The sequence below is a fragment of the Vicugna pacos genome, chromosome 23 (genome assembly GCF_048564905.1).
Source record: "Vicugna pacos chromosome 23, VicPac4, whole genome shotgun sequence".
NCBI lineage: Eukaryota > Metazoa > Chordata > Mammalia > Artiodactyla > Camelidae > Vicugna > Vicugna pacos.
Genome location: NC_133009.1, coordinates 35,084,135 through 35,110,136, shown reverse-complemented (window position 1 = coordinate 35,110,136; position 26,002 = coordinate 35,084,135). Strand labels below are relative to the sequence as shown.

General features: G+C 45.2%; 1 protein-coding gene across 7 annotated transcripts in view; it reads right to left on the bottom strand.

Annotated features, from left to right (window-relative positions):
- Positions 1 to 26,002, bottom strand: part of CRB1 (crumbs cell polarity complex component 1) — a 131,765-nt gene that overhangs the window by 34,174 nt on the left and 71,589 nt on the right. For all 7 annotated transcript variants that reach the window (XM_072948757.1, XM_072948759.1, XM_072948758.1 and 4 more), the window contains 3 exons: positions 7,854 to 8,810; positions 1,871 to 2,418; positions 320 to 485 (listed from right to left, as the gene is read on the bottom strand). In XM_072948757.1, coding sequence (XP_072804858.1) covers positions 320 to 485; positions 1,871 to 2,418; positions 7,854 to 8,810 — 1,671 coding nt within the window. The remainder of the gene's footprint in view (positions 1 to 319; positions 486 to 1,870; positions 2,419 to 7,853; positions 8,811 to 26,002) is intronic.

Below are 26,002 nucleotides of genomic sequence, written 5' to 3'. Positions count from 1 at the left end.
CCGTGCTGCCAGCAACGAGAAAAGCAGAGCCAAATATCACCCGGTTAATTCTGTCTTCCCAAAGTCGCCTTAAGTGATCGAGGATCTCGGTCTGGTGGCGCTCTGACTCCACCTCCCACCCCGATGCCCAGGGGCAGGGCAAGGCCCAGGCGCCTCTGGTTCATCAAACTCCTGTTTGGTCTGCTCCACTGCCACTCGCTCTGGGAGAAGCCACCCATCTGGTGAGCGGAATTTGTCTGTATTCGTTTTCTGGGTTGAGTCATAGGACACGTGAAATGCCAGCTTAACTGGGTGGGTGACACGTCTGAACTCCACCTACATTCAAATCCTCCAGGCACCTGCTGGCACCGGGCGCCGGGGGGACACGGGCCGAGCTCGCACCAGCGCACGTCCTGGCAGGTCTTCCCAGCTGTGTTGGCGGGGCAGGCACAGGAGAAGTCGTCCCACAGGGCGTAGCAGACGCCTCCGTTGTAACAGGGGTTGGGCTGAGCCGGAAACAAATCAAAGGCGTAAAAAGCACTGGCAGCTACAGACGGGGAGCAGTCAAGGCAAGACCCACATCTCCTAATGCTGACTGCCTGCATGTTCACATCTCCGCCTCTGTATGCTCACTGGTTAGTAAAGACGCGCTGCGACCATCGGGAGGGAGGAAATGAGAAAGAAAGGAAAACACGTGACATCGATCTCCTATGACACAACTTTATACGGTGTTGTAAAAGATGTAGTAATACTCTCTGTAATTCACAGGCTACCAGACCCTTTCAATGACACTGATGACCATTTAAGTTGGAGATTATTACTCCTGCTTTTTACTGACGAGGAAGCTGAGGTCCCTCTTGTTGTCTGAGATCAAGCAAAAGTCAAAGAGGGCAGCGTGGGACTTGGATCCTGTGGGTCCCCATACAGTGACCCCCCGCCCCCGTTTTTCTCTGCCTCTGAATCAGAAACAGATTATTGTAATTTGACTTCACCCAAGGTTTCTCACAAAGTCTTCCAAATGAAAGTATTTAAGAAGGACACTCTGAGAGCTCAGTCTGTAGTCATCCTGTTCCCCTGTCACCACGTGATCTAGGGACACAACCTTCCTGAACGCCAGTCTCCGTATCGGTAATTAACATACACGGAGATGATGACGATGCCTGCTTTGCACGGGAGTCCTTCTACACAATGCGACGGACGGATCCGTGTGAAATAGTCCCTGGCACACTGGTGGTGCCCCCGTAGTAACGCCACAATGACCCATTTCTGTTTATTTAGAAGTGAGCCCAGTGCGTGACGACAGTCAGAGCTCAGTAAGTGCTCAACAGATATAAATGCATTTCCTTCTCTTCCTTTGAAAGGTCATGCCAACAAATTCACATATTGAAGTAGATTTTAGACGTGCACACAAAATATAAAGTAAAGCATGGGCTCTGAGTAATTACATTTCAGAGAGATTATTTCAAATCCAACTCCCAGAAAGAAGATGCCTTTCAGATTTTTTTTTCTTATTAATACATGTTCAGAACAATGGTCATTGGGCACTTAAGGTAAAGTTAACAGTATCTTTCAAAATGAGTTCATTCAGTGAAACCTCTGGGATTTGGGAATTAAAATATGATTATTCTTAAGTAATTCCGTTGTTATGTAGAATGTGTAGATCTCTTGGTTGGTTAAACAGACCATGATGACAACAAGGTCAAGGTTTTATTTTTACGGCTCAGCATAAATCCCCCAGACTTGCCAGGAAAATACTGATGCAGAATTATTCTGTGGCTGGTGGGTCAGTGACATCACCATCACATACAAAGAACAGTTACAACAAATGATCTGTTTAATGAAGTGCAGCCTTGGCACACAATATGGACATGGCTGGTATGAATAACCCTACCTCACACACGTTGTCCCCAGGACAGCCTTGGGTCACGTTGACAAGAACTGCACTGTGGGCTGCCTTGCTCGTTGAATTTGGGAAGAACTCCAGGCTTTCGTTGTTTAATCTTATATCTTGAATACAGCCTTTGAAGAAGCCACCGTTAACTTCAGTCTCTTGTCTGTCAGGCAGGCCACCAATATAGAGGACATCTCCGCTTTGGAATTTCCATGTAGGAGCAGAAATAAATCCTAGGTTTTGTGACAACTGATACAGCTCAATTTTATTTGGCTTGATTTTCAAAGATATCAAGTGGACATTTCCATCGCTGAGAACAAATTTTGTTAATAATTTGGAAGAACTCGGAGTCAGCATAGCTAGTCGGCCACGTTCCAGCCAGACACGGAGGTGTCGGTAAGCGCTGTGACCCACAATGAGAAGTAAGCCAGACGGGCGGTGTGTTCGAACAAACATGGAGAGGGTGACGTCCTCTCCGTAAGTCTCGTCCAGATGAAAAGCGGCGTATCCAGTGGAGTCATCTTGGCCAAATCTGCCTGCCACGTACTCTTTAGTATCAAAATACAGGAGGAGAAACAAAAGAGAAACACCATAAGACTCGCAAATAAACAGCAGCAAGAGGTGAAATATATATACATATATATATATGCACACACATATACACACACACACACAAGTACATCCATATTTTTGAAAGTCCAGGACAGGCTTATTCAATAGAATGACAGTTTGGCCTGACTTTCCGAACTTCGGGATTTACTTTATTCTGAAAACAACGAGATTTTGGTTTATAGCTTATAGGTGAGGTCCACTGATCACGAAAGAGAAAGAGAAGATTTCTGCACAGATAAACTTTTGAACCTCTATTAAATTGCCCTAAAAAGGTGGCGCTTAAGGTGGAATATCAGAGACGACTGTACTGCAACTTGGTTTGGAGAAATTTGGGGGCCAGAGCTCTTCCTGCAACACCTGGAAGCCGACGAGTCAAGCAGGCGTCATCTTTCCTGCTTGGGGCTGTGCTCAAGCGAATGGTGTAAACCTCATCATTCCTCGTAAAGGACAGAAATCAAGCGTTAGATCTGCAGATCCTCTTCTGGGATAATAGTCGTGAGAGGCAAGGCAGCTGAACAAGGGACGACAAGGACTGTTCCTTCGGTGGTCCTGGGGGGAGGAGAGGCTTGGGGACAGGGGACTAGGGCAGAGCGGAGTGCTGAACCCACCCAGCGTTTCCTGGGATCAGAGAAGTTTGTGATGTGGTGACATGGCAACACTACCGACGTGCGGCATGACATGAAAACTGGAGAAGTATGAAAATGAACGCTGACCTCCCAAAGCACTGATGAGGTGGTAGGAGCAGAGTACTTGCTCTCCTAGAGCTGAGATTCTAGTTGGTGAAGAACAGGCCAGACCCGGGTAAAGAAGCAAAGTATACAGTATGTCAGGCGGAGGCAGATTCTCTGACAAAAAGTCAGTCAGGCAGAGAAGGGGGCGAGGAGAGCTGGGGGTGGGAGCGCAGCTGTCGTTTTTAAGCGGACTAGTCAGGGAGGAACTGTCCAGAAGGTAACATTTGAGCAAAACCCTGAAGAAAATAGAGATATTATTGCAGAAGTTCAAGAGAGAAGTGATGGTGGCTTGGGTCAGTGGTAACGGTGAAGACGGAGGGAGGTGGTCAGATTTCAGAAATGTTTTGGTAGAACCAACACGATATTCTGGGGCAAGTTTGTCTCCAAGGTTTTTGGTCCAAGTAACCAGAAACGCTGCGTTTCCATTCGCCGAGATGGAGAAGAACGCAGGAGGAGCAGGTCTGGGGGGAAGGCGGGAGTCCATGTCAAATCTGAGACACCCTATTAGCTCTCCCGATGGCAACGCCCAGTAAGTAGCAGACAGAGCGGTTCGGGGGAGACGTTCCGGGCTGGCCATAGTCATTTTGGATTTTTCCATGTAAATATGGCATTTAACGCCGTAAGGTCGGAGGAGAGCACCAAGACAGTGAATGGAGAGAGAGAGGAGGAGAGGTCCAGGAACCATTCAGAGGTAAAGGAGACAACACAGGAGTAAGACGGAAAGAGAACCCAGAGAGAGGGATGTCCCACAACCCTTGTGAGGAAAGAACTCTCAGGAAGCGGGAGTATCCAGCTGTGGGGACTGTTGCGAGAGGTCACGTAGGATGAGGCCTGAAAATTGACCGCTGGATTTTGCAATCTGGAAATCACCCAAGAGCTTGACAAGAGCATCGTCTGAACGATACTTTCATCTTCAAGGCTTTACATCCCAATCCCAGCCAGAAAAAACGAGTCGTACCCCAGCGTGTTTTAAGGGCCGCCCTCTGGTTCCACTGAGGACTGAGCACAGGTAAGACGTGTTTTAGTTCAGCCGAACTGCAGTGAAACTCGCTTAGGCTGCCATCTGTGTTTTTGATGACCTCCCGCATCAAAGGCTACATTTTCAGAATCCTGCCTTGATTCTGACAGGCACGTTATATTTGGAATCTGCATTTGGAGACCGCCTGCTCCAGGCAACTACAGGTAGCTTTCAAAGCGCACTGCTAGGCGTACCAATCCGTTTGAAGAGGCAAACATCTCTGATGCGTGGCGGCAGTTTCGCATGAGATAAAATGCTTTAATAGGAGAATGTGGCTCTTGAAGTTCCTGAGGTTTGAGAACATGCACAGAGTCACTCTGCCTCAGGGGTGGCGGGTCCCCACTGGTCATCCCACGATGCCTGCAGCGTCACTTTGTGGATCCAGATGAAAAGACAGAACACAGAGCTGGTTTTTATTCTCAGCTGCTCAACTCTCCAGTAGCAAGCCTGTTCTTCAGAAATCACGAGCAGGCAGTCAGAGCATGTGATTGACTGCATGATTTTCGAAACACCCAACGCCATATATGACTTGTCTGTGGACATGGGAAGAATGATTCTCGTATGTGTTGTTGATAAGTCATGAAGAGGGATGACAGATACGGATGAAAAATAATCCAGGTTTTAATGGTTGGCAGAATACAACAAGAAGAATTTGATTGAGAATAAATAAAAGCCATTTGTGTCTAAATAGACCTCACCAGTTTAGGGTGGAAGACGCAGAGGTCTGGGGCACCATGAGTGAGAACAGCTCAGAGTGATCACAGAACATGGCTGCTGAGAGGTCAATCCGATATCAGGCTGCAAAATAGAAGAACGTTACCTAGAATGAGGAAGGTTACAGTCCTGTGTCACTGCACCGCCAGCTACATTGAGGAGCCAGATAAGCAAATTGAGTCCAGAGCCAGCAGGCAGCTGATGGAGTGTCTGAAAACGATGTCCTATGGAAAGTGTTTAGCATGATGGGAGTGATGGCTTGGATAAGACAGGACAGGACAAGACACTTCTCTTCAAATATTTGTGTTCTCAAGAAGGAGACATGTAAGATTGGTACTGGCTTCAAGAGTGACAGTGCTGCCAATGCATGCAACTTATGGTGACCATGTTTTATTTCAGTACAAAGAAACAACTTTGTGGGGATTTCTGGGAAGATGCAGTCTGGGTGAGTTCCCTGAAGGTGTGTAAGCAAGACGTTTGGGCCATTTGGCAGGCACAACAGTGTGAAAAAATTCAGTCATGGAGTGAAGCCCCTTCTGCATCTAAGAAACTCTAAGAGGTTAAGCGTCTCAAAGCTAAGGTGTATTCTGAAGACAAAACATGTGTAGACTGCCTCTATAAATCAAATCTTCTCTAGAAGGCAAGAGGTTGGTGGTGCATTTATCCTCAACAGAACCTCGGAGGCTCCACGTTCTGCTCACATGCTCATAGCCAACACGCCAAGGGACACTGAGATGACATTTCTGGGAATGAAGCTCTAAGGAATACTCTTCAGAACTCCTTATTGAGACACTTGATTATTTTTAAAAAGATCAGCCTTAAAATATAGAAAGTCTGTCTTTCACATTCAGGCTGCCAGCGAACTCCTCTGCCCGGTCTGTTTGCTCATGGCAGTGGGGACCACGTTTGGGAAACGCTGAGCTGAGATCATGAATTGGGTGAAGTCTTTCTTGTACAGTTTAGCACATCTCCTCTCTTTCGAACATCCGTGTGAAATGACAGAAAGACTCCGAGTTCTCAAGACAATTTCTAAGGGTCTTTTGTGATGGGAACAAACTCTCCAGCAAACATTCCTTCAAGATGACAGCAAAAACACAATATTTTAATTTTATGACTAAGAGGTGACATGAGAAATATAATTTTCCTTAAACTTCTAACAAGAATCTTCAGAAAGAGAAGATTTTACAGAAATTACTTCCTAAAAAGCTATCTTTTGAAGCCAAGCATCTTCATGAAGGTTTAACAGTTTCAGCTAGTAGGAGGCGGGCAGTGGGGGCAAGGAAACTGCAGGAAGAGAGCGGACAGGCAACCAGCCCAGGAACTGGGCTTAAAAACTTTGTGATTTTCCAAGTTGGGGGGAAAAATAATAAACTAAAGAAAAGCAGAACCCGCTGGATTGGCATCTCGTGACTCTATTTACCAGGACAGTTAGCAATCCTGTGGTCGGTGTTAACCTCAGGGGTCACTGCATTTGGAAGCCAGTCAAAATGAGTCCGCATCTGTTTGTTATTTTGTATATGTAGTAAAAATATTGCCTTGACTCAATTAAATTTTTCTTCAAAAAGTGAACACTGCCCCCATATAATTTCCCCCTTCCTCCTTTTTAAAAAAAATCACAAAACAACCTGCCATTCCACTTAAAATATTGCATAGAGCTAGTAGATGTCATAGCCCATTGCCAAGCAGGTCCATGATTTGTAATGAATATTGTGGTCAGAGGGAGACCCGTGAAGGGTTTCTAATAACTCTTAGCCCGTCTACACGGAGCAGGGTATCCGCTAAGACTGGTTTCAATTTCTCTTCATACGAAGCAGAGAAGACTATTCATCAGAGGTTGTCCCACTTCAAGTGACTCTAAAATCGTGGGGTAAATTACAGCTGCACTTCAAAGCAGTCTGTTGCAATTACCTTTCCGACATTTTCGATGCAAGACAATAATAATAAAAAAAAAGAAGAACAAGTTCATACTGTAGGGCACGGAGAACTATATGCAACATCTTGTGGTAACTTGTGGTGAAAAAGAACATGAAAGCGAATATATGCGTGTTCATGGATGACTGGGGCATCGTGCTGCACACCAGAAACGGACACAACACTGTACACTGACTAGACGTCAATAAAAATACATATACATTTACAAAAAGTAAACAATAAAAAGGAAGAGGTATGCATTGATCACTAGCAACAGCAGTCTCTGGACCCATGTTGGAAGCAAGGCTTTGGAAGCATATTTCAAACTGATTTGCTAGAGAAATCAGCCCAGTGAGTTCATGGCACCTGCCAAGTTTCAGTGTTGTTACTCTCCACATTTTCTTTTACTTTTTTTTCTTTTTTGCTTTAGCTTTGTATGTAGAGTACTTGTTTTCTCCAGCGCAGCTCTGGAAAATATACCTTTGAATAAAACTGGTGGTTTTTAAAAGCTCTGAATGTAAGCGTGATTTGGGAGCAAGTGTGAACTGAGCAGAATGGAGGGACAGGAGGTAAATACGTTCTAAGAGCCTAGTGTGCACAAGACGTCGTGCCAGCACCTGGCACTGACTAGTTTCAGCTCTCAGGGTCCTCTTTCTCCAAAAGATGATTTCCCTTTCAAATAAGACAGTAAATTTCCGATACACAACAAAGGGTCAAATTGTAACAGCATTTTGTGCACACCCAGATGAAAACCCACTTGGATAGGAGCTATGGGCTTATTTTTCGCTTCTCTGCAGGAGCGAGACCCTGGTGTCCTGTGAGGCCACTCAGGTTTACTGAACCCCCGTCAGTAGCCTCCTCGTTTTCCCAGGCACCGGGCGGCCGGCCGCAGGGTTCTGAGGGGTCGTTCTGCTTCACGATGGGCAGGACCAGGCTGGCTGTCTGGTCACCGCCCTGCTCGGAGGCCCCGCCCTCCTGGGTCCCCAGGCGCGCTCACCTCCGTGACAGTCGGGGCCCTGGTAGGGCCTGTAGCAATCACACCGGTAACTCAGCCACAGGTTGAAGCAGCGGCCTCTGTGCTGACAAGGCTGGCTTTCACACTGGTCCTGTCTCACGCAGCCCGCCCCGACGTTCAGGGAGGCCCCGGGTGTGACGTTCTCCGCGGTGATGAGATTCGAGCCCATCTGAATGTCTTGGAGACAACCTATAAACGAGGGTGTGTGTGGTACGGTCGAGACGTCCAGGTCCAGCAGAGCCACACCACTGGGGGTCGTTCCCTCGGGTAAACCCCCCAGAAAGGAGTTCTGGAAAGCACATGTCGACCCACCCCTTCCAAATGGAGAAGGAGCTCTGGTGATGCAGGTTCCCCTGCAGGAGGGGTCCAGTAAGGCAAGGGTCACAGCCTCTGCAAACGTCACCTCCACTGAATGCCACTCTCCATCGCTGGTGTCATGGGAGACGAGCAAGACCACCTCTGACTGGTTACTGACTTGAACTGATAAGTGAACGTAGCCACTTAGCAACTCCAGTGTCATGGACCCGTCCCTGTCCCCTCGGAAAAGCAGAAGAGCTGTTGGCTGGACAGTCTGAAACCTGAGGGCTATGTTACAGCCTGAGTCCTTGGCCGAGTCACTTGTGACCCACAGGAAGCCATCGCCCTCAAAAGAAAGCGTGGTGACAGTTTCACACAGTGACCCGGTGTAGCCAGGTGGACACAGGCAGCGGAAGCCGTGCTGGCCGTCTTGGAGGTGAGGGATGCACGTCCCATGATGCAGACACGGGCGGTCGGTGCAGCCCAGGAGGATGTCAGAACAGTCCCTTCCCCCGTACTGTGCCCCAGGAAGGGTGTCCAATGGGCAAAGGCAAGTGTAGTTCCCTGGCGAGTTCTCACAGGTACCGCCGTTCCGACAAGGGCTCGAAGAACACTCGTCAATGTCCTCTTCACAGTGGATTCCTGTGCAACGGTAAAGAACAGGCTGGAATTACATCTCTTGAGATCAAAATAGAAGTTTCACTTAATTTTCATGTATCATCTTGTGGAAGTGCAGAGCCAGCTCAGGTTGAGGACAGTGATGGATTAAAAAAAAATGTGAATAGTTATCGAGGAAGCTGACACCAAAGCCACCGTTCTGCCTGGACGGTGCAGCGACGTGCAGTCAGGGCAAACCTCGAATTCTTCCTCTAGAAACAGAGCGTTTACCAAAAACAGTGGTTGACTCAAACTGTCGTTTCCAGACACGTGTGTGATACTGAATATCTTAATTTTTTTTTTTAAAGAGAGAGAGATTGCTCCTGGCAGCAACGCCAGATACAGTTTATTTGCTTGGGGATGTGTTTTTCCTTCCTGGGCTGCTAATTTCACTCTGTTCTGCTTGGAAACACTGATCTGCCTTCTACAGTTTTTGGGCCTTCCCACAACCCCTGGACACACAGACAGTCCAGACAACTCTCTCTGCAGAAAGTTTCCGAGGAAGCTGGAAGGTCCCAGTTCCTCCTGGCCACAATTCTAGTATAAAATGAAATCCCATAACAAGCTCTGGGGTCTAGTTCATTGACTTTCCTTTACTCTTTTTTCCTGATCCTAAGTCACAAAAAAGATACCTAACTAGAGAATTGTTAGAACGCATTTAATCAAAGTAACAAAAAGAAATATAACACATTTTAAGAGTGCTGGTTATTGCCTTTCAATGAAGTCCCAGTGAACAAATAACGTTACCAAAAACTGACACGTGTAGCACTTTACAGTTTCGCCAACACTGTCATGCATGTTATGTGTTTGTGTTTAACCGTGATCTCCTAGCTCTCTTCAACAGACAACAGTGAGGCTTAGAAAGATTGACATCTGAACTCCAAGGCACTTCTACAATCTGGTTTCTAGATTTTTAAAATCCAATTGGACACCTTCTGTTTTTCACTTGATATTTTAGTGCAGTCTTGTTTGTTGTGACTACTGATGGGTCTTTCTTTGGATATCTACTCATAAGTGGGATTGCTGGATTGTATGGTAGTTCTATTTTTAATTTTTAAAAAATGATTGTTAGGTTTATTTATTTACTTAATGGAGGTACTGAGGATCGAGGCCAGGACCTCGTGCGTGCTAAGCATGTGCTCTGCCACTGAGCTACACCCTCCCCGCTTCATATGTCTTTCTTATTTTCCCATTTAGCTGTGCTTAAATGTGTGCTCCTTTAAATTTAATCAGAGGCTCCTACATGGATGATGTTGGCTCCGACTCCCAGCTGGGCTGTGAGCAGGCTGCACTTGCTTTTTGTGTCTTGGTTTTCTGATCTACAAAATGGGGTTAATAATAGTATTTACACCACAGGACTCTTTAAAGAGTTAAGTGAGTTAAGACACTAAGATGCTCATAACATTGCTTGATATATAAAGAACTTCTCAATACGTGTTGGCTGTAATTAAAAAGTAATAACCAAAGGAATTACCCTCTAATGACAAACTCAAATAGCACGACCATCATTGAGAGAGACTATTAAGAAAGTGTGGGCATCTGGAGTGATCTACAAATTGCATAACTTTGCATAATGAGAGATTTACCTGCACAGCACATTAGGCTGGACTCTCATTAGATTGTGCTCTTCAAGAGAGAAGGGGAAAAGCCTGTTTTATTCACCAACGCACATCTGAACCACAGCACAACGCCTGGCCTGCATTTGTTACTTGGTAATTCATTTTTGAATGAGTTGATTAATGACGACCTTTGTAAGGCAAGTAAAATTTTTACATTGCATTTAACCTGGTCTAATCCAAAGCCCAAAGTGCTCTCCTAGTGTGTGTTTTCAGGTAAATCTACCCAACGTCAATCTTTGCCCACGGCCGTTTACGTACTGTCCATCTAGACCCTTGCTTGGATCATATCGTGCTTATATTTTGCTCTGCTTGGATTGCTTTCATACCATCTTTGTTAATCCCAAAGTATTTCAAGCTCTGTGAAGAGAGGGAACGTATCTCACCAGCTCCCACGGCACCTGCACAGTGCTGCAAAAACAAAACTAAATCGAACTGATTTACTAGTTGCATAACCATCCTTACAGGTAGCAGAAGACTGACACAGGAGTTGCAGGCTCTCTTCTGATGCAAGTTCCATTTAACTGAACTAATGAAAATTTCAAACTTTTGTATTAGAAGCCATTTTACTTAAATTTGATTTTCACAGGGTTTAGAGAATATAGAAAATAATCAGCAAGCATTTAATTAAGAGGAATATTGAACAACTCATGAGTCACAATCAAAGAAAAACATTCTTTTTCCTGCCCATTGTGCTTGCAGACATATTTAAGGCAGGATGAAATCTCTGGATAAAGTCTCCAGCAGACCCCAAGTCTTTTCTGTTCAGCCTTGAGTCATCGTCTTAAGATCACTTTTAAAAGCCTACAATCAGCAGAACGGCCAGTCCTGAAACCACAAGCTTCAGTGCAGTTTATGACTGCATCTTCTTTCCTCGTCTGCTGGTCGACTTCAGGCCATCTTGGACAAGGGCTTGGAAGGCTTCCCTGCTCTTTCTTCCCTCCCTCCCACCTCCAGACTCCTACCTGAGTGTTAGAGGGTTCAGAAAGTTCCACCTGATGGCACTGGCGTAGGACAGTCCCATGCACTGAGACTGGCTGAAGTGTCACGGTGACCGTTAGTCGAGGTCCTCGCATCCTCCTGGTCTCTTGCTCTGTGGGGCAGTCTCGCCTCTCCTTGGACCAGCGGCTCTCACGTTGCCCCGCCCCTCCCCTTCACTATGGGTTCTCTGAGGCTTACTTGACCTCCACAGACTCTGCCCCATGGGGTTCCTGCACCTGCTGACAGGGACCAGGTACACTGGCCACTGACTGATGTTCCTCCCATGAGTCCCCAAAAGACCCCAGGGTCCAGGTGCCTCTGCTCCCCTGGGAGGGGGACACAGTCAGTTCCCCACCCCACCAGCAGCAAGTCCGTCCTTTCCCTCTTTCCTGCTCCCTCAGGCTGGGAGTCACGCCCTTTCATCTTTAGATTCCGCAGGTGGGTGAAGAATCTAGTCTATGTGGCCCATCCCCTCCTCTCCCCGAATTTAGGTGAGACCAGAGTTCTCCTTGAAGCAGCTCTCGCTCCCCATCGCGGGGTCAGAATGCAGCCTCCATCCATCCCCCGGCTTGGGGGCAGGGGCACAACTCCTGGGGCAGCAGCGAGTCTCTCCAAGGAAACCTCTTGACAGACACCCTCCTTCAGATTGCCTCTTAGGAATGTTCACACTCCCTCAAAATGAGTAAACATTTAAGAAGCCTAAATTATGTCATCTGTCTTGATATGGACATTCATAGAGCACACAGTCGCTCTCAGAATCCACTCTGGTACCTAACAGCAACCATATTTTGACTCTTGGCTGAAAAATCAATTTACTGTTAAGTTAAATTTACAAACTACGTCCTCTGGACCCCACCGTCGCAGAGGACTGTGAGAGATGCCAAGTCGGAGAGACAGACTTGGCCTCAACTTGCTTACAACACGGTGGGGTAACAGGACGCATGTCTATGAAGACAGAAAATACACTGTACACAGCAGGTTTCTCCATGAATGTGTGGATAATACGGGAGGATCAAAGTGGGGGGGGGCATTGGGGAAAGTTTAGCCAAGTTTTAAGGAAAAAGCCCTGAATAAGAGATGATCATAAATCTTCAGCAGTGAAAACTCAACATTTTAAATTAAATCAATAGACACACACTGATGACATAGCTAGCATGTATAAAATACCATGGACGGCGTGGCGCACACGCTGGTCCCGCCCTCAGTGAGTCTGATGGAAAGGCAAGACACATTTGTGAGAAATTAAACGACGGTGTAAGTCAGGGCAGCGCTGAAGAGAAAGCACTGAACAGCGCACGCGGGAGTCCGAGTGACTTGGTAAGCGACATCCCAGTAGCTGTGCAGAGAGAGCTCTCCCGCCGGGCTGGGCTGGGAGGCTTGGTGGAGAGAGGATTCAGTCTCGGTCTCCATGAATGGCTGAGACCGACCAAGAGGTCTGCGGAAATAACTGACTAGAAAAAATTCTTCAGTGGAAAACCGTTCGGCCTTTAGAGTGAGTTTGGTGATCTAGTTGGCCTGGAAGATTTACGTCGGAAAAGCAAGTCAGAAAGATTGGAGAAAGCCAGACTGGAGAAGGTCTGGAAGCGAGGGAGCTTTTATTGTTTTGTTTTATTTACATTTATTTGTTTGTGTGTTTATGTGTGTATTTTCTGAAGGCCAATAAACTGGCAGCTGTCGGATGGAGGAGCAACATGGTTTCTCGGAAGGACCAATCCCACGGGACTGTGCCCCAGAGTGCAGTGGGAGGAAACCAGAGACGGGAAGATGCTGCGCACTTACTAAAACTGTCCGCGCCTACGGTCTGTGGGCCTGAAGCCCGACATTTCTTTCCTGAGCGTTTGCGGCATCCTTCATCTGTCCCTGGTGGGCAAGGGAGGCCCGATGGTCACACGTTCTTTCCTGTTGCTTTACTGCATTTTTCCTTGTAATTCCTAACATTTACACATTTAATCTTTCACAAAAGAACTGCCAATCACTTGACTATGTATTTCTTTAAATCTACACAGGGAAACTAGTTTTAAGTTTCGCCACCCTGGGGGAAAAGAAGAGAGTGAAGAGAAAGCCTGTATTTGGGTCAGTGGTCTAAAGGAAAGGTGTTGAAGAAAAGATACTGAAGTAGAGCGATACACAGTGACTTACACAGGCTTCTACCTGGCTTAACGTCAGCTCTGTGGGCATCGCTAGTGTAAAGTAAGGTTGGACATGTTTATTTGATGAACCTGGAAAACTAAAGCGGGAAGACTGGAATTTCTTTTATTGGCTGTGTGGCTCGTCCAAGGACAGCAAGCTCTGCTGTCAGTCAGGATAAACGGATCAGGGGACATTGGCGGGATTACTTGCGTCACTCAGGCTCTTAACTGGGTGCTTCGGCCGACAGTGAATTGCCTATTTATGTCCATGTATTTATACTGTGAGGTGGATTACTTGACGCTGACTGTTGTTTTGTTTATGAAGTCAGTTCACTTAATTAACTGAAAATGATCACTTCCTTTTATTTTTCAAAAATTCTTTTAGTTGAATATCTGATTCCACGATACAGTTGTATTTCAAAAATAATCACGATGGGGAAAATTCTTATTATCTGATGCAGCCTGCACTTACATCAGAATAAATTACATTAATGGAGAAGAAGGCCATAAATTTTAAGTTTATATAAATATCATTGGCTATTAAAATGACCTTTGTCTTATTCCCACCTTATTCAAAGTCATACATAATGAAACATCCAAGAGAAAATTATTTCTACAAAAACATATATGCAAAAAAGTAAGTTTCATCTTTCTCTGTTTTAACTGACCTAGGTGTTTAATTAACAGAAATTTTAAAATATTAAAATATAAAGACCAAGGGCTCAATGCATAAGTCCTTTCCTCATTACATTGAGTAACATTCTCTTACTTAAAAGTTCTAATTTTCAGCTGGCAGTAATGCCTAATACAGCATTAACAGCAGTTGCTAAGTGAACATCTTAAAAACTCTAACAACGTACTACTCAGCTTCTACAAGTGATAAGAAAAGAGCACGTTACCTATGAGCATCGCCATTAAAATGTGAAGACCTTGTGTCCCGGCACCAAACATCTTTCTGCAGAAAAAGAGGTATCCATCCAGACACCTCTCAGGCCGACAGGACCAGTTTCTGATGCTTTTCTACCATTTCCAAGAGTGTGGGCTTGTCCTTCGGTGTCACCTTCTTCCTTCAGGCAGAGAGTGTGAGGACTTAGCTCGGTTCACACCCCCGCCCGGACCAGCCAGGCTTAGGGTAAGGCCGCGTGTGCCCTCGCCAAGCAGCCTTGTTTATTCTTAGCCCCTGCGTGACACCCGGGGCCTCGCTTTTATAAGTCACAGCAGTGAACGCTAGGTCGGTCGCACGCTGAACACGGACGCTTTCATCACAGGGAAATGAGTTTGGGGGACCCTGCATGCAGATGGGCACTTTGGGTAACTTCTATTACTTGATCTTATTTTTTCTTCGTAACATTGGAAATGCCGGGGTTTGGGGGATTTTTTTGGTTTTGTAACTTTTTTTTCTGCTTTGCTTTTGAATGGTAGCTGAGAAATTCGTGGCAGCTTCAAATCTCTTCACTTATGCGTGGAATTGCGAAGGAGAAAGTAAAGAAAACAGCAGGGGTTTCAGTAGACTTAACGGATTGTGGCGAGAGTTATTTGTGTGATGCGTCCAGGCTTATATCCTACTCTCTGTGAAGGAATAACTAGATTTCTCCAAGATACAACGGTGTTTGACTGTGTACGGCAGGTGATGTGAAGAGGTGAGGTGTTGGGGACATACTTAAAGGACTTGGTGCTTTTTTTTCTTTTTTAAACATTTTCTGAGGGCGGAGCTGAGGATGTGCAGAAATTTCATCCAGGCAACACGGGCTGAGTGGTCCCTGAGTCCCGCAGGGCTGCCACGGGGCCTGAAATTCTTACCATTAGAGCAGTTTCTCTAGGTTGAGCCGTGTCTCTCGGACGCCTTGGAAAAGAGGCAAGTATCACCTGAGAGGTGGTGAGTACGTGACGAGGCAGGTGTCGGTGCCCGTCCAGGGACCAGCACACGCTCTTAGAACCCCGGCACGGAACCGAGTCAGGTCAGCGGCGCTGGAGCCAGGTGATGGGGCAGCAGGAAGGACGCAGGGCAGGAGACGCTGCACTTGTGCGCTCCTTCACTCGTTGATTGCTCTTCCTTTTAGCTGTGCTGGATGAATGTGCCTCACTCATTTATCAGTCACTCATCCTTTTAACAGCATTCATAGCACGGGGCATGGCTGCTTCCTCAGCATCCACTCCTTTGATCTATTTTATTTTCACACGATTTTAAAAGTTTTGCTTCCACACACACACACACACACACACTCCTGGACTGACATTTGTTCAGAATCATACAGTAGCTTGGATAAAAACACTGCGCCCAGAGGAAGATCTGAGCCAGTCTGTCGTGTGAAAAGTACTCTGAGGTCCCTCAAACGGAAGACGAAACAGCGGTACAAGAGCCTCGCACGCAGGTCTGCGAGTCACTCGACTTCGCACTTCAAACATCGCACTTGGAAGCCCAGCGGAGACAGGACGGTGATTGTTGGTTATTTTCCGGACTTCCACGTAGAACACAGCAGTCCACGTACTCACTCCTGTCGTCTTTACTCTGAAAAGTCACTTCAGAGAAACTCGATCCAGGCCAGCCCGAGCGAGCCTAGCTGCCTCTGGTCAGTGAATCACCAGAAAGGGCTGTGCTGCCGCTGAGCCCTTTTCTCCCTCTTCTTGTCGCGGGGGACGCTCGGGCCCCGGGTTGCGGGGAGCTGCAGACCCCCGCCCCGCCCGCGGCCCCGTCCTCCCCCCGGACTGGTGGCCCTTCTCTCTCTCGCACGCTCATTCAGGTTTCGCTCTGCACGGCCACGAAATGACGCCCGAGGCCGAGTAAGTTCCTGACCCGGCACGGGCTGACCCGCCGCCTCCACAGGGCGGCTCCCGTGTTCGCGCGGCTCTGCCCTGGGCCGCCGGGGGCTTGTCTCCGCGGCACCGGCTCAGACGCCGCCGCGCCGCCTGCTGCCTCCCGCGGGCCGCGCCCCCCCCCCCGCCCCCGCGCCGTCAGGCTCGCAGGCGCGGCGGCCAACGCCCTGGCTTCCCAGCGCGAGGTGCTGTGCAATAGTCCTGTGTCCTGTACGCTGTCCTGTACACGGGCCAGGATAATGTCTGCCTCTCGCATCCAGTGTGTGCAAGGCTGTCATACGTTTCCTGAGTTAAAGTAAACATGCATTCAGTCTTTTTCATGAATAAACGGAGAGTCTAATGCATCGGAGGGCGACTCTAGTCTTCAGGCCTCTGGACGTGGCGTTCACAGATGCCCGGAGCCTCCGTGAACGGACGCCTCAGGCCTAACACTCTCCAGAAAGTGTCTGAAGTATTTTGGGATTTGTTATTATTGCATTCCCCCCGCCCCCGGGAGAGCATTCACAGTAGTGACTTTGAAATTTAATGTGTCACTTAGTGGGGGTATGTGTTTTAAAATGCAGATTCCTAGGACAAAGGCCCAAATTTGGGTCTATAAAGGAACAGGCAGAACATCTTAGAAGATGGCACTACGGTCGTGCCAAGACACAGGAAAACGTGGTTCCTCTACGTGACATAATAAAGCACATATATTTGGCCTCTACCCCCGGTGCCTGCACAGAGCTTCTGAGACCTGTAACCGCCTGAGGGATGGGGGTGGGAAGAGCGCCTGCACAGAGCCCCTACGTCCCTTGGAATATCCTGGATGACAACAGTGGCTTCTGCTCTAATGATGCAGTTTCTGGGGGGCTCCTGGGTGGCTTCACTATGGGGAGTGGCCACCAGAAAGATCAAGGTGAGATCAGAAGCTTGGAACTTCCAGCCCCAGCCCACATCCTCCAGGGTCACCAAAGTGACAAAGCCTCCATAAAAATTCCTGAACTCTGGGGGCCCGAGAACTGCCAGGTCAGGGACCACACCGAGGTGCCGGGAGGGTGGCCCGTGCGGAGAGGGGTTGGAGCACCTGTCACCACCCCCCTTGCCCGTTGCTTCTCTTCCATTTTGATGTTTCTGAGTCACGTCCTTTACAACAAACGAAAACGAAAACACACCGAACCAAAGTTTCTGGGATCGGCAAAAATAGTACCAAGAAGGCAGTTTCCAGTGATAAATGCCTACATCATATAAGAAGAAAGATCTCAAATAAACAACCTAAACTTGCACTGCGAGAAACTAGGGAAAGGAGAACACACTCAGCCCAAAGTTTGCAGAAGAAAGGAAAGAAAGATTAGAGCCGAAGAAAACAAAATGGACAATAAAAGCAACAGGAAAAAATTGATGAAACTAAGAGTTGGTTTTTTGAAAAGGTAAGCCAAATCGACAAACTCCCGGCTGGACCAACCAAGGGAAAAAGAGACGAGGTTCGAATACATGCAGTCAGAAACAAAAGAGCGGCCATCTGAGCCTCCGTCGCAGCCTCAGAGAAGGGGGAGACCTGCCACGTGTGACGACGTGGGCGAGCCCGGAGGAGCTCCACGAGGGAAGCGAGCCAGAGGCAGAAAGATAAACACCGCACGACCTCCTTCAATGTGGAGCCTGAAGTAGTCAAACACTCGAAGCAGAGAGTAGGGAATGGTGGTTTCCAGGGGCAGGAGTGCGGGGAGGGGGGCAGATATCAGTTGCAGGGCACAGAGTTCAGTTACGCAAAATGAGTAAGTTCTAGAAATCTAGAGCACAAAGCCTGGAGTCGTTAATACTGTACTTTATACACAGATTGTCTAACAGGATAGATCTTATGTTCACTGCTGTAGCAACATTTTAAAAATAATTGGTAAGAGGGTAGATCTCATGTTACATGTTCTTCCCACAATAAAAAACGTAAATGGTAAATAAAAAACATTTAAAATGGCTGAAGCTGTTTTCAAAAGCAAGACTTGTCATAAAAATGCAATAAAAATAAATACCGTTTACATTTTAAAATTTAGAAGTAAAAAATAATAAAAGATCAGAAGTGGTAGACAATACAGATGAAGGCAGAGATCAGTGACAGAAAAAGCATAATACACAGTTGAACTGAGAGATTCAAGAGCTATGGGTGTTTACTTCCGTGGAGGGAAAAAGATAAATAAGTTAATAAACAAGATAAATAAACAGATAATAAGTTTACTCAAGAAAAAAATTTAATTCAGAACAAATACAAACATACTGTAAAAACAGGGACAAAATTAAAATATATAAAAGAATATCACTTATAATTTTAGAGTAATACATTTAAAAATCTGAGAACAATGTATCACTTCCTGGAATATAAAAATGCTCAAACTTGACTAAATGAGGAACAGAGTAAGAGAACAGCTATGTCTGTATTGTTGTTAACAGCGAAAGGTTCAGGCACTAAACAGGTTTTTATAAATTAATAATAATCCCCCTGTTTGATCTCTTCCAGAGAAAAATGGAAATATATTCAAAGCGGTGTATTTACCCATCACAAAATCAGCATCTCAGTGTAAGATTATCCAAAAAAGAAGATTATAAACCAATCTTATTTATGTATGTTGATTCAATAGTACTATTGTAAATAAGATACCACATTTTTTTTCTGATTTCCAGCAAACACTACTTTCAAGGCATGTGAGCAGAGTTAGCATCAACATAGTCCGTCATAGTGATGGTGTGCGTCTTTGATCTGATGTGATGAGGACATTTTACTTCCGGGGGCCTGCTTCAAAAAGCACTTTACCCCAGTTTCATCAAGAGAAAAACACCAGACAAGTCCAAATTGAAAGACATTCTACAAAATACCTGACTAGTGTGCCACAAGACTGTCAAGGTCATCAAAAGTAAGGAAAGTCTGAGAAACTGTCACAGCCAAGAGGAGCCTAAGGAGACAAGACAATTAAATGCAATTTGGTGTCCGGGATGGGGTCCTGGAATGGGAAAAAGGCATTATGGGGAAACCAAGGAAATCCAAATGAAGTACAGACTTTACTTAACAATGGTGTATAGTAGTGGTTCACTAATTATGAAACATGTACCATACTAAGGTAACAGGTCGGTAACAGAGGAAACTGGGTGTGGAGTGCAAGAGAACTCTGTACTTACTACCTTTGAAATAATCCGGGATGTGCAACATTGATCTAAAATAAAAAGTATATTTGTCATGCATTAAGGGAAATGCAAATTAAAACCACAATGAGGTAGCACCTCACTCACTAAGATGGCTACTGCCATAAACAGAAAGTAGCAAGTGTTGGCAAAGATGTGGAGAAGTTGGAACCCCGTGCTTTGTTGCTGAGAATGGGAAACAGTGCAGCCACTCTGGAAAACAATAAAAAATTTTAAAAAATAGAATTACTGCATAATCCAACAATCTTACTTGGGGTAAATGCCCCAAAGAATTGTCAGCAGGGTCTGAAAGAAATATCTGTACACCCATGTTCACAGGAGCATTCTTTATGGTAGTCAAAATGCAGTAGCCACCCAAGTGTCACCGATGGGTAGCTGAAGCGACAAAATGTAACACACAATCCATTCACACAATGCTCTATTATTCAGCCTTTAAATGGGAAGAAATTCTGACACATGCTCCTGATGCCTGAACTTGAGGACATTATGCTAAGTGAAATAAGCCAGTTGCAAGACAAGTACTGAATGATTCCAATTATATGAGGTTCCTGGAGCAGTCAAATCCATAGACACAGGAAATAGAATGCTGGCTGCCCGTGCCTGGCGGGGGCACTGGGGAGTTGTTACTGGGTGTGCAGTGTCAGTCTTGCCAGGTGACAGGCGTTCTGGACACTGGACACACAACCGCATGAATGTATTCAACGCTGTGAACTGTCCGCTTAAAAGTGGTTCAGAAAATACATTTTTGTTACGTGTATTTTATCACAGTTAAAAATAAACATAATAAAAAAGAGTTGAAGAAATCGTTTTGAAAATGTATTAAAGGAAGCAACTCAAAATTATGATCAGTCCAGAAACACAGATACGATTTAATCTTAGAAAACTTGTTAACAGCCGGCATCAAATATGTATAATGACAAAAACATGATTCTTTTAGTAGGTGATAAAAATCATTTCAGCAAACTCCAACCCATTGCTAGAAAATAGCATTCTGTGGGAATAGTGAGATGGAAGCTCGCAAGGGCAGCACAGCCGGCACCTCTGTCTTTTACCAAACACGCACATGGTGGTGACAGACTAAGGTGAAACCAGGAGCCCAGCCTGAGTTAGCACTCGATTACACGCAATTATAATTAATTAACACATTAGTTAATCTTGTCACATAATTACACTCAAATATACCTGATGAGGTTTGTCAGCAGAGTTGGTCATTTTAAGAAGAGATGAAACAAAAATTGTAGCTGTTGGAAAGAAGAATTATTTGCAAACAAAATGTAATACTTTTTATGCAACATTTGAAATTGAGTCACTGCACTGGGCCCTGAACACTGGCTCATTTTTTCCTATTAACCTCTCTGAAGGAGAGACACACTGACGCATTAGGAAGCTGAGTCTCAGAAAGGCTAAGTTCACACCGCTGGTAAGGGACAGAGTTCTCACTTGAATCTCTGTCCACAAAATCCTAAAGGGTTACTTTCTTTATTCATCGTGCTGCTCATTAAACTGCCACTCTGATTTACCAACGCAGAGACTTCTCTGCAGAGCTACACAGTCCAACCAAGCCACGTGTTTAGAAAATGTTTGAGAGAGAGAGAGAGAGAAGAGGGAAAAACAGGAGAAGTACATCAAAATATGTCTGGGTGTGGGATTACGACTGTTTCCAGTTTTCCTCACTTTTTTCTGTATTTTCCCAATTTTCTGCAATGAGTGTATTTTACTTTGCTTTAATTTAGAAAATGTAGCAGACATTGCATTTCAAAAAGCAAATACAAAAGTGTCCAAGTCTCTGGGAGTCAAATTTTAAAAAAGAAAACCCAAATCAGGGCTGAGTGAGTATCTGACTGAGAAATCTTGTACATCAGAGTGAGACTAAATGGAACTTTTCTTTCTTTTGTCTGCGTGGTTTATGGTTTACTCTGGAAGAAGAAAGCGGGACAGGTTTGCAAGAGCACTATAGGGACTCAAGAGCTTCGTGAGCTGCTTAATGCTTCTGTTTTTAAAGTGGGCTTTGTTTATTCCGTCATTTAAAATGATCTGCTTTGGTTTTTGCTGGCGGCTCCTGCTTTCAAAACCTCGGACCCACCTTAATAGACACTGTAACAGACGCTGTGAAGCATGCAGCACCATCTAGTGGTAACTCCGGCTAACTGCAGAACCACCGCACCAATTCATTCATTAGTTCGTTTACTGCCCCCCCCCCTTTAACCACTTACTGAGCTCTTTATCCCTTTGTAGATTCGGGTTCTTGTCTGATATTACATCCTTTCTGATGGAAAAACTCCATATAACATTTTTAGTAGCTCAAGGCTGCTGGCAATACCTTCTCTTAGCTTTTGTTTGTCTGAAAAAGGTCTTTGTTTTGCCTTCATTTTTGAAAGATATTTTCACTGAGCAGAGAAATCTGGGTTGACTCTTTTGTTTGTTTTTTGTTAGTATTTTAAAGATGTCACATCAGACATAAGACCTGAATGTCTCCTGGAATTCCTCTCTTTGCTCCTCTGTTGGTACTCTTTCCTCTGGCTGACTACAAGATTTTCTTTCTTTTTGATTTTTAGCAGATTGAAAATGACATACCTAGGAGTGTGCGTGTGAGAGAGAGAGACAGAGGTTCCTTCCTCGGCTTCTCTGGGATTCTTTAGCTTGGGATTTAGTGTCTTTCATTATCATTTTTAGAGGATTCTTGGCCACTTTCCTTCATACTACTTCGTTCATTTCACCTCCTTTCCTGCTGTTGCTTCGGTTACAGGCATGTTAAACTATCTGACATTGTCCCAAAGCTGTTGGATGTTCTGCCTTTCATTTTTTTTTAATTCACTTTTTTTTTCTGTTTATGTTCAACTTGGATAATTTCTATTTACTTGTCTTCAAGTTCACTGATTCTTTCCTCATCTGTGTTGAGTTTATTGATGAAGTGGTGGAAGCAACTCTTCATTTCTGATAGTGTATTTAAAAAAAATTACTCCAGGTATAGCTGATGCTTGTTGGAATTGCCATCTCATTGCTGAAATCTGCAATCTGTGTGTGTGCATATGGTCTGTGTTTTCTGCTAGATCTTGTGACATATTGATCAGCGTTATCTTCAGCCCTCTGCTGGTCCCAACATCCGGGCTGTCTCTGGGCCTCTTGTTCTTCAGGGGTTCCCGCTCGCCTGAAGCAAGGAAGTCGTCCATGTTCTTGTCCGCAGTCCCCTGAAGGCGTTGGGCCGACTGGACAGTGAGAAATGCTGCTTATAGGCTGGGGAGCGGCCGGTGGCTGCTTATGACTCAGATCTCGGTGCTACCTGTGTCCCCCGTCTGCCTGCGACAGGCTCACAGCCTGTCACTCTGAGCTTCAGACTCTGCTCTTCTCCCCTCATTTGAACTGAGCTCTTTGCTGTCTTTCAATTTGCGTCTGATTTTGTTTTCTTTGTGGATTTTCCCTATGTGTATATCCCTTTGGGTTGTTGACTCCATTTTAATAACTTAATATCTCCTTCAGGTCCTCACACTCAAACGTACGGACAATTAGCGTCCCTGCTGTGTTCGCTCCTTCTCAGCAATCCATATCCCAGCTGGGAGGAGTCAGGCACACAGGACGGCTTGGCCTCATCCTTGGACCATCAGCAATATCTTGTTTTACTCAAGGTGGTTTATTCGGCATCAGTTAAAGAACAGAAAATGTACACGAGCCGTGAATGTGTGTGTGTGTGCGTGTGTGTGTGTGTATGTGTGAGGGTGTGGAGAGCCTGGAGGACTGGCCAGCAGAAAGAGGGTACTGAGCAGAGGATGGGAGCACGGAGACGATCGGGGATTCTCTGACGATGGAGAAAGGGGAACGTAGAAACCAAACCTCTTATTTTCACGCAGTGTTTCTCTCCTGTGCCAACTTGGGGCTTTATTTCGAGGTAATCGTCTCTGTTAATTGTTACAGTTCCTTAGTGAATAGTATGAAATCTGCCAGACAACTCAAAGGCACTGGGAAAATATTTCTGGCTTGTGAATAATTTGTTTCCTGCCTCCACTTACAGAAAGTTCCAGGGTTTCAAATAGCTTCAGATAGAACATACGTTACTTGGGGTCAGAAGAAACCCTTCTAAGAAAGTTATTCCATTCAGCTATCACTTGGAACAATGTTGGAGCGCATTTATCAAGTTTACGAGATGACCTTCACTGATGGCGTTGGGACAGTAATTTCTTTCACACAGTGTCTCTGCTGCATCTGCTCTGGAGACATCCGTCAGCAGTTCTGTTCAAATTCTGGCTTTACGTGGAAACGAACTTCAGGCGAGTTACTGAACCTCTGAAGCCAGACTTTCCTTCTCCCTACAAGGCTGATAATAGTAAACAACACCCCAGGGTGGGTATGAAAACTAAGAGGTGTAAACAGTGCTCCTTGACCGCATAGTGAGTCAGAGTTATTTATCTCTCCAGTTGCCTTAGGAGCTAACAAAGCCATGGAACAGAGACACGACTTGGAGATACTCCGTCTCGTTTGAGTGGAGCCTAATATATGTGCTCTCCTGGTATAAAATGGGGTTCTGACAACCTACGGAATTAAAATGTTAGCACCACCTTGGGAGAAGCAGAGACTGACAGCTACTCCTGTCACTGACTGCAAATGGTGTCCCTGTGTTGAAACCGACTTAAATAAAACTGAAATCAAGATGATTTCTTGTAATTGACACAAGTTTGTAAACAGACTATACTTCAATAAAAATGCATATATACAAAAAAAAAAGAAGATTCCTTGAAAGGAAATAGCAAAAAGCCAATGTGAAGATTAAGGTCATTAGGGTTTTTTCATAAAATAAATTATAATTTATAATAAATTAGCATATAATTATAATTAATTTTAGTAATTGGTACAAAAGAAGTACTTTTATAATATCTACACCACATAGACGTTATAGATATATGTATAATACCATCCAAAACTGCATAAATGTTGTGGGAATTTTTTTAAAGGATGCCTATGCAGTACTTATATATAGTGAGATTTTAAAATTGAGATCATCACTGCAGATTTGAATGAAAAAAAAGTGACTCAACCTTCATACAAATTCCATTCTTACTAATGGCAATAGAGTTTGGCAAGGACTGTGGTTGTTAATAAAATGTCACAACCCAAACACCTTAAATTCCATTGGGGGAAACTTGATCTGTAGTCATAGTTCGAACCACCTGGGTAATATATTTTTTAGTTTTGGGGGGTAAAAGTTTGATTACTTAAATCCTTTAACTGCTTAGACCATTTTTAGGAAAATAACAGTATTTTTTCCCATTGGTTTCACCTCTTAAATAGTGAATTTTTATCCTTTGGAAAAATGACCACTTTTTAAGCAGTTCGTAACGCTGAGGTACCTGGTGTGTGCATCCAGGTTTGCAGAGGAAAATGGAAAACACCCCCGCTCTTTAACAGCAAATGTGAGCTCTCAGCCACCGTGGCCCCTCCTCCTGCTGTGCCATCGCCGGGTCCTCGCTTGTGGCTTCTCACTCAGCACATCACACAGGCTGGCATCGTGGACCTATTAATTTAGCAGCGGCAAACCTTGCTTTAGGAGACAGTAGTTTATATTAGTTCCGTGACTACGTCTAGAAAGAAAGAGAAAACACTGAGCAAACAATTCTATTTTTTGTCTTAGGTTCATTCTTGGGCCTCCGTTGCATGTGCTTTAAGAGTTTCATCCGCTTTTAAATCTGTATCTTTCACTCTATGGGAAAAAAGTTTGTTTGACTTCCAGTCCTGACTGATTATTCTGTTCTAATAGAGAAATGCAACCAGCCAGTTGCCTTTGGATTTTGTCTGGATCCGACTACCCAGGAGATAGGTTTGTTCACCCCGGGGCCCGCGGCGAGGACCTCCTTCCCCAGGCATCACTGCGCCAGGCGCCAAGTTTGAGGGCGACCTGCGTTTGTAATCTGATCTTCCCACTTGGCTGCCGTGGTGGCAGCCCCAGAAAATGAAATTCCCAAATCTGCAGCTGCACCTGCTCATTTCCGGTAGGACTTCCTTTCCTCGGGAGGGCAGTCTCCCTGCTCCACCGGAGACCTGCCGAGGTTGTCTCCGGTTGCACGTCTTATATTTGATCCACGGTATTTTTTCAAGTTATATTTTATTACACTCTCTCTGTGGTCACACTGATTCATTTAAGTGAGGCTTCAGTGCCCCACGGGTCCGTGTACCAAGCTTTATGAAGCCGTGGTTTCGAGAAAACAGTCCACCCGCTTACCCTTTCTGCTTTTCGTTTCTTGGGTCCTTTCTGGGCGTTCAACAATGTTGCAGCGGAGTTTGGAAAAGGGGTATCTATAATAGTAGCAGGAGAAATAATGGTTATACCTGAGGAAGAGAAGCTAACCTCCCAAGTATCAGTGTGGAATGGATTTGCTTCCATTTGGACTACTTTCCAAAAGAAAAAAAAATTTAATATATGCTTTTTCCAATCTGGCCAACTCCCAAGTTGGGCTTAATTTTACATTTTGCTTAAGCCCATAAT